At 49.6% G+C, this 12,746-nt stretch overlaps 1 protein-coding gene across 5 annotated transcripts in view; it reads right to left on the bottom strand.

Annotated features, from left to right (window-relative positions):
• Nucleotides 1–12,746, bottom strand: part of JAG1 (jagged canonical Notch ligand 1) — a 35,201-nt gene that overhangs the window by 7,816 nt on the left and 14,639 nt on the right. Inside the window, exons 4-15 of one of the 5 annotated variants that reach the window (XM_036323477.1) lie at nucleotides 12,234–12,488; nucleotides 10,341–10,401; nucleotides 6,393–6,523; nucleotides 5,830–5,949; nucleotides 5,307–5,420; nucleotides 4,040–4,153; nucleotides 3,326–3,439; nucleotides 2,877–2,923; nucleotides 2,400–2,573; nucleotides 1,809–1,959; nucleotides 620–784; nucleotides 67–180 (exon numbers count right to left, since the gene is read on the bottom strand). In XM_036323477.1, the coding sequence (XP_036179370.1) occupies nucleotides 67–180; nucleotides 620–784; nucleotides 1,809–1,959; nucleotides 2,400–2,573; nucleotides 2,877–2,923; nucleotides 3,326–3,439; nucleotides 4,040–4,153; nucleotides 5,307–5,420; nucleotides 5,830–5,949; nucleotides 6,393–6,523; nucleotides 10,341–10,401; nucleotides 12,234–12,488 (1,560 nt within the window). The remainder of the gene's footprint in view (nucleotides 1–66; nucleotides 181–619; nucleotides 785–1,808; nucleotides 1,960–2,399; nucleotides 2,574–2,876; nucleotides 2,924–3,325; nucleotides 3,440–4,039; nucleotides 4,154–5,306; nucleotides 5,421–5,829; nucleotides 5,950–6,392; nucleotides 6,524–10,340; nucleotides 10,402–12,233; nucleotides 12,489–12,746) is intronic. The other 4 variants (XM_036323478.1, XM_036323479.1, XM_036323480.1 and 1 more) reach the window with 4 other exon arrangements.

The raw sequence follows: 12,746 nt of genomic DNA on the forward strand, positions 1-12,746 counted from the left end.
AAAGGCTTCCTCTATCGACCCCCGCCCTCCACGACCCAGCGCTGTCTGTCCCAAGGGCAGACTCACTGGCTTCACAGTAGGCCCCCTCCCAGCCGTCACTGCAGATGCACTTGTAGGAGTTGACACCGTCGATGCAGGTGCCTCCGTTTTTGCAGGGGTTGCTCTCACAGTCGTTAATATCTGAGAAAGAAAAGAAAGAAAAAAAGCAGGTCAATAAAGGACCAGGAAAGCCAGGCACTGTGCTATAGGCCGCCACCTGAGGAGACAGACGCACTTGGCAGCTCAAAAATCCTCAATTCCATCAGGACTGCTTCTCAAATGCACCAGGCAGGACTCTCCTGAGCACTGTCCCTGTTATCTAATGCCCTCACAGGCTAAGCTGCTCCGTGGGTGTGGGGAAGAAATTCCCGCAGAAAGCGAGACCACCCGAACTACAAGAATTCCAGAACATTCTAAGATGAATGTGCTGAAGGCGAGGCAGCATCCATGATCAAAAGTTAAACACACTCAGTCTTGTAGATCCTGGATAGAACTGCAAACCTTCACTCGTCTCCATGGAAACAACTTAGACACAAATGGCACCCCCCCAAGCTGGGCAGAGGCAGGGAGAGGGTCTTACTTTCGTGGCAGTACGTCCCGGTGAAACCTTTGTTACAGTCACACGTGAATTTTCCTCCCGACTGACTCTTGCACTTCCCATGGGGACCACAGACGTTGGAGGAAATATACCGCACCCCTTCAGGCGTGTCGTTGGAGGCCATGGCCACCGTGCAGCTGTCAATCACTAGAAGACACACTCGGGATCAGACTATGGCCGCTGACCCACAGGACACGGCGTTCTCACGCCAAGGACGTACGCCAAACCTGCGCTCCTAGTGACAGGCACCTTTGGTAATGAGGGTAAGGAATCAAGAGGCACCTGGGGGCCAAGCCTCTGGCAGCATGCCAGGTCACACTGTGACAGCATCAGATGCCAGGCCGACGGGAACATTTAAATTTGAGTTTGTTAAGGGCACGTTTCCCCGATGTGGCTAGCAAAGCCTATATGCCTGAGGGTCCCTCTCCTCCCACCTGGGACGTCTCTTACAGTGGTTCTCAACCTGTGGGTAGCAAACAATGAAAATACATCCTGCATATCAGATATTTACATGACGATTCATAACAGTAGCAAAATTACAGTTATGAAGTAGCAACAAAAATAATTTTATGGTTGGGGGTCACCACAACATGAGGAACTGTATTAAAGGGTGGCGGCATTAGGAAGGTTGAGAACCACTGCCAGCTTCGCTCCCCACTGCATCGTGCTCAAAGTGGGCTCTGAAGGACACACTTCCAGAACCTGCAAGGCTATGCCTCATTCAGCAGCCATGAGCCACACGTGGCTACTTAAATTTAAACCATGTGAAACTAAACAAAAGTTTCTAGCTGCACGAGTTACACTCTAAATGCTCCACTGGCCACACACCCCGTGGCCTATGGCTACTGTGCCTGACAGCACAGACACGGGACATTCCACTGCCACAGGAGTCTTCCTGAGAGTGCTGCTCTGAGGAATTTGTCTCAGCGTTGCAGATCAGCCCACCCCAGATGAGGAATGCTAAGTGAGCTTCATTCTCTCCCCTGGGCTACTTGCAGGCATGGTTCTCCCACAGGCAGGCCCGACTCGATTGCTTCCATGTGTTCTGACTTCCCCGAGCAGTCAGATTAGGGGTTTGATCTCCTCACTTACACCAGTTCCCAGAGTATGAAGGGGCAGTGACAGAGGAGCGAGCCTCGGACACAGGCCAGGAGCCGGGGGAGGGAGGTACCTTCACAGGGGGTCGTGCGGCAGTGGTCTTTCAGGTGGGAGCAGTTCTTGCCTTCGTAGTCCTCGGTACACTTGCAGAAATAGTCGCTGGCACGGTTGTAGCACTGGGCACCGTTCTGGCAGGGGTTGGGCTCGCAATAATCTATGTCCAGCTGCAAGGAGCAGGAGCAGGGCAGCGGGAGAGGAAACAGGAAGACAAAGGTGTGATTATACTGTCTCGGGGGCAGCGGACACTAGAATCTGACCCCTTCATCTGCTTCTGTCAGAACAGTCTGCATAACACACAGCTAGGTCCTAGAGACTGTCCAGGTGGACACTGGAAAGAGCAGAGCAGAATCAGAGAGGGCTGAGTGGCAGGGATGAAATGGACAGGCTACTGACACTACCAAGAAAACCACTCCGTCTCTCTCCACCAGCGTTTGTCTAGTGGAGATCCCTAGCCAATGGGAGGTTAACAGATTTCACAGAGTCAAGAGTGGAGTGAGGGGAGGGGGAGAAAGTGAAGGGAAGGGAAGGAGAGGGGGAAGCAGGGAGGGGGGAGCAGGAGGAGACTCCCTGTAAAAACTCGGCCAGAGGCTCCAGCACGGCTCACCTGACAGAGGTTTCCAGAGAAACCAGTGGGACACAGACACTGGAATCTGTTGATTTCATTCTGACAGTGACCCCCATTCAAACAGGGGTTGCTGGCACATTCATCGATGTCTCTCTCACAGTGGTCGCCTGCATAGCCAGGTGGACAGATACAGCGATAACCATTAACCAAATCCTGGAAGAGGAGAAGGAGGGGGAGAAACACAGGCTTTCTTTCTATGTATCCACAACACAGGGCTGTTGCGGTTTAGCACAACTATTGAGGCTCAGCTGATTCACTAGACTAGCCAAGGGCCGCGCCTCCCAAAACGTGCCTTGGAGATGACTCCCGAAGGCTGGGGTAACTCGGGCCCAGGGGAAACTTCCAGAGACTCACTTTCACCTGCATTTTTAAACCTCCCGAGCTCTCCCAGGGTCACATCAATCTTAAGTTGGCTTTTGATCATTAAGGTTTCGATTTAAGTGAAGATTTACATACCCGACAGGTGGCGTCATTCTGACACTGGCCAAGGCAGTCATTAATATCTAAAAAACAACAACAAGCCATCATATTAAAGAGGCAATTTACATTGAAATTGGGCTTAATTGAAAAGCCTTCTCTGTCCAAACAGATAAACCCTTCAAATCAGATTTCCTGTGAGCTTCCAGCGAGATAAGGTTACTGCCCTGGGTGGGAACCCTCCCTCATTCTCCCAAGACTGAGCTGGTGAAACTTCACCTTGTTTTAGCCATCTTATCAGCATGGGGCCCTTCCCCCGGCTAATGGCCCTGATAAACGCCATGTTTCCATTTCTGCACTGATCACTCCCTCTTCTAAAACATTTCCTCCACCAGGTGTTCCTTTTACCACTCTAGTCTTCCATGGACTGGCAAACGCCTTCAACACCCATGTGTCATGAAAGTCACAATCAAAACAAAGTCACTCACTGATCTCACAGTTCTGGCCCATCCATCCTGGGAGGCAGTCACAGTAGTAGCTGGCAATCAGATTCTTACAGGATTTGGCATTGACACAGGGTTTGGCCTCACACTCATTTGCATCTGAAAGAAAATGAGGATGAGCAGCGAGGAAAGGAGTTTTACTCCCCCAGGTCCCTTCCCTCCCCCAAACACTGCCCCAATCATTTGTCTAAAATAGGAGACAGTTTAATAAGCTAAGTAACAGATCCTAGGTGCCCTCTCTTTTGAGCTTCAGATCCCTCTCCCTAGTCATTATCCAATAAGGAATGCTAATGGGTAACTCTGGCTGCTGGTGAACAAGGGGCCCCCGCAGAACAGCAGAAAGCCACCAGGCATTTCTGTGCAAAACCTGGCACCGCCTAGTTGCTGGGATTTAAATGTGGCAAAAAGAATGCAGACAGCTCATTCCTCATGAGATCATCCCCGTTTGGAGCCCAGCTGAACACTCCTCGGACAGACGATTGACATGGTTCAAGGAGTCCCACCACTTTCCCACAGGGCCTGAAAGAGCTCGGCCATTTGCATTCGAACGCCTTCTCCCAGGCCGGCCGGCCGGCTGGACTCTCGATAATAAATTACTTTTCAAGTATGATGTGTGCAGACTCACACCGTGGGCCACATGCTCATCTGCCTCAACGGCTCTGATGATCAAAGCCAACCTTGGGGCAGGCACTTGCTTACCTAACTGGCACGTTTTGCCAGTCCACTGGGGTGGGCACACACACTTAAATCCATTAACCAAGTCCAGGCAGGTGCCCCCATGGGAACAGTTATTTGGAGAACAGTCATCAATGTCTGAGAAAAATGGAAGAGGGTTGGCAATTTAATCTCAATCCGTTTGACAATTAAGACAATTTAATACCACATGAGGGGCCTTCACTGAACAGCCAGACACCTGCTGTAAGGGACTGATTTTAGCTTTAAATCCCCCACTGCCCCAGATCATTTAATCCCCAACCTAAGCAGGCAGGGATCCCCAGAGCATCAACCCCTGGGCTATTTTTAAAGAAAAGTTTCATCATGGCTCAGAGGAAGCTAAGAACAACTAAGGAAAAAGAACTCTTCTTTCATGGTGGAAAAGCTTAGTCTTCGTATTTGCTCAGAGTTGTCCCAAAACAACATGCCTGGGGGCCCCACGCCCCACTTCAGCACTGCACTGTGGAGGCCTCTTAACCACTCATCCACTGCCCACTTATGAGGCTCTCTCCGTGAATTCACTCACCGAGTCTTCACAGCCCCAGGAGATGGGCACTGCCGCTAGCCCGTTTAAACAGGGCACGGGGAAGTTCTGTGGTCAGAGTCCCACAAGTGATGGGTGGAGGCCACGGTGTCAGCCAGGCCATCCGACCCCAGAACCCACATCCTCAACCGTGCTGCCTGCTGCCCTCGGGGTGCTGATGACAGTGGTTTTCTCTGGCCTGGCTGCACCTCAGAAATCCGTGGCTTGTTAAAGGATATGACTCCCTAATTCCGAAGGGAAACTGGGGGACACGGAGCACTGTACTGTCAAGCACCCAGTGGCTCTGATGGGCAGCCCAATATGGCAGCCATGCTGGCTCTATAGCCCGAGTCCCTCTTTCAGGGCCACCTGCTCTCATGACAAAATTCAGGGGTAATGACCTCCCGTGCAGAGAGATGCTCCCTGATTCTATCTGGAGGAGCAGAGCTTCAGGGAGCACATGCAAAGTTAGGAGCTATGCCGGGAGCCCATTTCTTTCAGTAGCAGACACGTGTGCTCACTTATCAGGGAGGATGGGGGGACTTCCAAGGACAAAGGCCAGGAGCTCAAGACATACTCCCCACCAGACTGCAGGCTGCATGCATCCCCTCCCACCAGGACACCCCCTCACTAAGACCTCACACTGGGCCACGAGCCCAGGTATCTGCCCGACCCCGAACCTCCACACAATGACCCTCTAGAAAGGACACAGGCCGAAACTCGACTTACTTGTGGAGCACGTGGGGCCGGTCCAGCCCGGAGAACACTCACACTCAAACCCCAGGGAGGTCTCCTTGCAGCTGCCCCTGTTGTGGCAGGGATCAGAGAGGCAGGCGTGCTCCGCTGCAAAGACCAGGATGGCAATCAGCAAGGGACGTTACCGACACCCTCTCCCCACACCCGGGCCACCAGCTCAAGGTCGTTTCAAAAACTAAAAGCAAGTGTGTGATATAAGCCTGCTGTGTCTGGGGAAGAAAGGAAGTCATCTCTCTCGCTATTTCCAGCCACATCCCTAGGCATCTTAGAGTTGGGGTCGTGGCATTACAAACAAACTGCCTCCCACGGCCCCTGTGCATCACCCAAAACACGAGTGCGACCTGAAGGAAGTTTCAAAGACCCACAGGACTGCTGAGATGGCAAGTCTTCACTTTGGAGGATATGCTCATCTTTTTATGAGTCCTTAAGTGTATTTCTTAAAGCCGAGTTACAAAATCATTAAGCAAAGGGATCTCATTCCGCCTGGACCACTTACCAATCTCACAGTTGGGTCCTGAATAGCCCTCAGGGCAGGAACACTGGTACTTGTCAGGACCCGTGTTGCTACACGTTCCCCGATTGAGACACGGCTGGTGAGTCCCGCAGTAATTGAGATCTGCCAAGAAGATCCCAAAGAAGTCAGTGGCTCAGCGATGTAAAGACTGCCAACCCGCTGCGCTTCTAGTCCCCTTCTTTTAAATGCCGGAAGTCATGAATAAGTCACGGGGATGTAGCGCCGAAGAGTCGATAACATTGTATTAACGTTGTAAGGGGGCAGATGGTCACCAGACTTATTGTGGGGACCATTTCACAATGGCTGCAAATCACTGTGCTGTACCCCTACTATTGCATGTCAATTATCCCTTAATAAAAAAGGGGAAAAAAACCCAAAACTGGAGCCTAAAGGCAAATTTAAGCAGATTCCTGATTCATAATTTAAAAGACACCCTACAAATAAACATAAGGAAATAATAAAGCCAAATGACCACCATCCCACCCCCAAGACCTCATGCTCCTTCCCCAACATCCCATCCTCAGGGGCCCCTCCCCGAGGCATACCTTTATCGCAGAGCTGTCCGCCCCAGTTGGTCTCACAGAGGCACTGCCAGGGCTCGTTGCAGGTGCCGTGGACGCACCCCGGGTGCGGGATGCATTTGTCACAGTACAGGCCCTGCCAGCCATACTGGCACCTGGGGACAGACAGCACACCCTCCTTTAGCCTCTACAACATTCAGGGAGGTCGGTGCCATTACCAGACCAGGCTGCAGAGCGCAGGGTTTTTTCTGTTTTGTTTTTGGGGACAGGATTTTAGACTCTCAAGGTTTGTCTGGGGCTCCCTCTAAACAAACATTTTCATAGTTGGGCCAAGGTCCCCTCCCAGGCGACGCATGACAAAGGGAGGGCTGTTGGGGAGAGAGGCCAGTGTGGGGCTGCCCTGCATGCACAAAGCCACTCTTCTCAGGCTCCCAGGAATGAGCCGAGGGTGGAATAAATCAAGCCCAGGGCTGACTATAGAGGGAAAGGAAGGACTCTCTGGTGACAACAATAGCCATGTGAAAGTCTCCGCAAACACAGCACTTTGGGCAATTTTACACAGCAGCTTGGCTCAGCCCTTTGTCTAAACAGTGAGTCACGACCCCAGCACACAAAAATGCAACAGGACACCAAGTGCGGCAGGAAACAGCCTCACGATGAGGCTTTATGGAATCAAACAAGGAGGGAAAGGGGCACCTCTTTTGGCAAAGAGGAGGGTAGAATCCCCAAACCCGATCCTGCAGGGAGGATGAGGGAAGCAACAGCTCTCCGAACCAATTCCATAGATAATTTATGACCCACGACTATGGCTGCTTATGCTAATTTATGTTATAGTTATTTCTCACTTTGCCAAAAAAGAAAAAAAAGAAAAAAAAAAAGGTCAATTCAGTTTATCTACTATTGGGGAAGGGAGTTGAGTTACCTTTCTAAGCGCCTCATTAATCGGACTCTTTCGAGGCCAAATGGTGCCTTTGATCCCCAAACAAAAACACAAACATAAACCTTCACCTGGGATGGGAGAGAGGGCAGGGTCTCAACCACTCCCCCCTCAAGTTTCAAGCCTTCTGAAACTTTAACTGCCTTCTCAAAAATCAAGCTTTCAAGCAGGAGGGGGGCTGGGCCAGCCTGAGGGTGGAAGGAAGGTAGGGTGAGGCAAGTGTTTCCATACCAGGACCTGGGAAATGACATGGTCGGAACCACCCCCCGTGCTGAGCTGCTCAGCTGTAACTGTGGAGAACAGGCACCCCCAGAGGAAAGGCTTTGGTTTCCAGAAAGCGGGAGGCAGGCTAGCAAATGCTTGTCATGGGAAAATTCTAGGGACCCGGCTAACAGCTAATCACCACGGCCGAGAAGACTGCCTGCTTCCCAACTTCCACCAAGTGGGCCACACCCCATCCAGAGAGCCACTGGAATTCGTGGTTCAATATTAATCGGACACAGGATTCTGGTTTATGTAACATTAAACATCAGTCTAGGTAACAAGTGACCATTAAAGAAGCGAGATAAATCATCCGATAGACATTTTTAAAAACTGAACATCCAAGTCAGTGGGAGGTGGAGGGGACCCATTTGATTAAAAAGTGATATTCTTAGCTTGAAAGATATTAAGAGGAAACTGACATGAAAGTAGCAATATTCTAATCACCTTCTCGTCTTCCCTTTCAAATTAAGGTTATACCTCTTCAGTTTGTCTAATAAAAGCAAGAAGAGGCAGCTGAGGACCCAACCTCACCTCCTAATTAATGAGAGCTGGATCCCCAAGCATAAAAAAAAAAAAAAAAAAAAAGAGAGACCACAAGAGGCCATGGATGACTTCAAAAGAAAACAAATAAAAATACTGACCCTAAAAGAGGCATCACAAAGTTATCCCAGTTTAATAGTATATGATTAAGGTTCTCATGAGAAATTGAAGTGACTTCCCTCACATGATGATTCATAATTAAGTTTGATATTATTGGCAGGCTTGCAATAAAGCACGCATATGCGCCCAGGAAAAGGACTCTAAGTCGACCTGGGAACTACAGGACCCATCAAGTTTTCTCATGTGGAAGAGAAAAAAAACCACACAGCCACCTCTGTAATACATAATCCAAAAGACAGCTTCCAGGTAACTTGCCATTCCACTATTTCTGGTGCAGGGCACAACCTGAACTTCCCCAGCTAGAAGGTTCTGTTTTGATTTTCCTTCAAGGCAGGGAGAAGGAGATGGGTTGAGAGACTATGCAAATGACGTGTGGGAAAGTCGCACCTTAAGTAAATAAGGGCACTGGTGCGTGTCTGGGCAGGGAGTGGGAGGTGAGACTCCGAAAGAGAAAGGGCTAAATTCTGGAGACAAAGCCTGTTGTTCTGGCTGGGAGGGCCCTCCCCTGCGCCGCGCGTTCATTCTGATGACAGTAGCAGAAATCGCGGCTGGCCTCCCTGATACCCATCTGAGCGCAGAGCAGGCCCAGAGTGGCTAATGGCACTGCTGAGCTGACTTTCTCCAGAACACCCTTAATTAGAGAGCTGAAGGAGGTGGACGCCAGCTCAACATTTGACAGCAATGCTGTCAGACCTACAGTCAGCCGCCACCTCTGGGGGTTAGTCTGCAAACCCCTCAGCTTTCCAGAAAATAATCGTATTCTTCTGAAGTGCAGGGAGAGACACTGTTCAGGTTTGTTTTTCTTTTACTTCCAGCTGCCTTCATTCCCACCTCAGCTGCCAGCCTCAGAGCCCAGTGCTCCCTGCTGCCTGGATGGGGAACAGATGCAGGGGTGGGGTTCCCAAAGGCCACAGATAACTATCAAGCAGCAGTTCTCAAAATCTGAGCAGCAAAATCATGGGGCTGGCTTCTCAAAATGCAGATTCCTGGGCCAAACTCAGAGGCTGAGATTCGTGTCTGTGGGGTGGTGCCCAGGAATCTGCATTTTGACGGTTCCCTGATTAATCTGGGGGATTCCACTCAGGAGTCCTGGAGTTTGGGGACAGTGATTCCCAAAGTAGGGTCCCACCAGCCACAGCAGCGTGCAGGAGCTTGTCAAACATGCAGAGAAGAGACTTGGGCCCACCCCCAACCTATGGACTCAGGGTCTGCCTTGGGACAGGGCCCCATGTAACATTGGCTTACACATGTTGTAAGCTTCCCTTGGCTCAAACCAGGGTAGCTCTGGGGGCAAAAGTGACAGGCCCAAAGGACCCAGGTAGTGTCACATTAAATCTGCTAATCCTTGGGAAGAGGCAGAGTAAATTGTGAGATTGTGTCAAAATGCCACAGCAGCAACAATATTTCCTGAAGGAAGCCTTTCCCAAATTGGCATAATGTGCATTTCAAAAAGTTCCCAAAACTGTAATCACGAAGCAGTGAGGCAGTCGGGGTAGGTCTCGCTTTGGCTTCTGCATTGTCTGGGACCATAAAAGAACAGACTTCAAAGGCCAGCAGCAAAGTCTACATTCATCAGGCTCAACTGACAAGATTCCAGCACAGCCATTAACCTCTCAGCACCGGCCTGTCTCCCGCCTGCAGAGGGGCCAGGAGATTGTACTAATCCCATTCTAAAGAATGCTCCATGTTCCCTATTGATGGGAAAAGTGGGGGAGGGTTGGGAGATGGAAAACCGGGCGGGAGGGTGCGGGGGGGACGGATACACAGGCAAAGGAACGTACCCACATCCCTCCATCTAGTCCATTAGCACGTTGAGGGAAGATTACAAAAAACATGTTATCAATTTACAGAAGAGTTAGTCCATGAAGTCACCGAGTATGCTCCTAAGTGTTTCCTTTTTTTCTTTTTTTTTTTTCCTATGAGGAGTGTGTGCATTCCACCGGACAGCTGGTATAATTTAATAAGCTTCGGATGTGCCTATTTGAATTGTAAGCTTTCCTGTTCTCCAAAGAAACATATTCACAGTCAAGTCAGTCCCCCTGCTTGCATCACAAAAATAATTATTAGAATAACAAAAAAATCAACAACAGAAAAACAGTGTAGTTGTTTACCTGCAGTCACCTGGGAGTTTGCAAGACCCGTGCTTGGGACTACAGCCCTGTCGGCAAATCGCTGTAAGAAACACAGAAGGCTGCATCAGTACCCTGCCCGCTTCTGGACCGCCACAGCCATGAGAATGGCCTAGTTAAGCCTACAAAATCCACGACTTTAAGAGAACGCATATCAAGTCCATTGTAAAGAGAGGAAGATGGGAGGTGCCCAAATAACAAATCCAGCTTTAAACTTCAAGGCCACGCTAGCAGATCCTCAAAACATGATACTGTTTGGGGACAAAAATGCAGGCAAGCTGATGGGGGAAGGGGACCTTTATCCAGTCTCTCTGAACAATAGCTATCCTGCTCCCTTGTCAATTCCCACCCTTGACAAAAGAAAAAAGGGAGGTGTAATCCTTCCTCGTCTCACCCACTCTGTCCCATCAGGGCAGAGTTCAGATGAGACCCGGCCTCCTTAATGCTCCCCGCAAATGCCCGGTGTCTCAAAAATCCTGTGGGATTAACAAAGCGAACCAGGCTGCCTTCATTTGGCCCATTCAGCACCAGATCGGTTGGTACTTTTGTAAAGTATCCTCACAAAGCAATTCTGCTGCCTTTATTTAAAAAAAAAAAAATTGACATAAAAAATACCAAACAGATAAACCTGTTATTGGTTTTTTAGAACACCAACTACTTAAAACATATTTATCAATTCTGTCTTTCATTTGAGTCCCAGAAATGCCATCCTTTTAAAACTCTTGTCCTGTTATTGAAGAAAACAATACGGCCACAGAGACCTGCAAATGCCTCTCTCTGCCCTGCCCCTCAACCACAGCTCAAATATTTGTTTTTAATTTGAGTATATCTTAAAAAGATTTATCAAATTTATGCGGAATGAGCGAGCACATTAATGTCCGTGAGGGCCTATTGTGGTTAACTGGAATTACCCACCAGTTTGCTATGCCTTAGGATTTTTAATGGTATAAGGACCACAGAGAATTCTGTGGATGTCTGTGCATGTGATAACTCACTGGTTCTAGGAGGGGCTGGGACAGTAGGTAGCACAGCTGCAAAGCTTATGCAGGCAGACCTCGTTTTACGTGCTTCTCTTTACTGTGCTTCACAGATGTGGGGTTTCTTTTTTATTTTTTTACAAAATTGAAGGCAAGATCCTCCACCAGCAAAAAGATTAAGACCGGGATTATTGCAACACTCATTTTATTGTGGTGGTCCAGGACCGAACCGTGGTATCTCCGAGATGTGCCTGTGCTATCGAGGATGGCTTCAGTTATACCCATGTATGAAAACTCCGGCTCACCACTCGCTCCTCCCTCAATGCCACAGCCCTAAGAGATGCCCAGTGAAAGTTTGCTATAAGGCCACCCTGAGCTCAGGGGCTCAGCTCATGAGCTGAGGGATCATCTGCTCAGACATTGACTGGGTTAACACAGTCCCACCTTGGTATCTGTTTCGGGTCAGGTTCCTTGAAAGCAGAGCCTGAGAAGGGGTCTCGGGTACAGGGGAGAGCGGGGAGGGCAACAGATGGGGCGGTGGTAGGAGCTGAGCAAGGACATGGTCTCAGCTGGAGTCTGGCTTCAGCCTGATCCCAGGAGACGCTCTGGAGCATGAATTGTAGCAGATTTAGACAGAGGGGACATGTCACTGATTTAGACAGAGCTTCAGGGATGGGACATGGAGTGGCCCCTGCTTGGCCACGACAATGCTCAGAGGAGGAAAAGCTGTGACCTGTGAGCAGACAATCCTAAAAGCAGCTGGTGGGTAGGGAACAGAAAAAAAACCAAAATCTCACCCCACCTAAAATAGCCACCTGATCACAGGTGGGGTGAGAACTTGCCACCAAAAGCGACAGCCACCCAGAGCTGGTTAACCCAGCCGGCATACCCCACCTACCTCTGTTACATTCGGGGCCCATCCAGCCTTCCATGCAAGTCTTGTTGCCATTCTGGTCACAAGCATAATGCCCAAAGAAGTCATCTCGGGGTCGGCAGAACTTATTGCAGCCGAAGCCATAGTAATAGTCATCGCAGGTGACGCGGATCTGATACTCAAAGTGGGCCACCCCCGTGTTCTGCTTTAGGGTCTGCCACTGCCGGCTGGGGTTGATCATGCCCGAGTGAGAAGCCTTTTCAATGATGCTGTCCGGTTCTACGGGCAAAGGAAAAAGATCAATTGCGTTAACGTTCACATCAGAGCCTTCTTCCCTGACCGTTTGGCTATTTGTAACAATAAGTGCACAGGGTGCAAAATCCAAGCAGTACAAAGAGGGCAGAAAATGAAAACCCCCATCCCCAGTGGCAACTGCTGATGCCATTTATTGACCTTTTTAATGAGTGTGTAGTATTTCACTGTCTGGAAATACAAATAAATTATTTAGTTCTGACATATGTGCAATAAGGTTGTTTT

The sequence above is a fragment of the Myotis myotis genome, unplaced genomic scaffold (genome assembly GCF_014108235.1).
Source record: "Myotis myotis isolate mMyoMyo1 unplaced genomic scaffold, mMyoMyo1.p scaffold_m19_p_9, whole genome shotgun sequence".
Taxonomy (NCBI): domain Eukaryota; kingdom Metazoa; phylum Chordata; class Mammalia; order Chiroptera; family Vespertilionidae; genus Myotis; species Myotis myotis.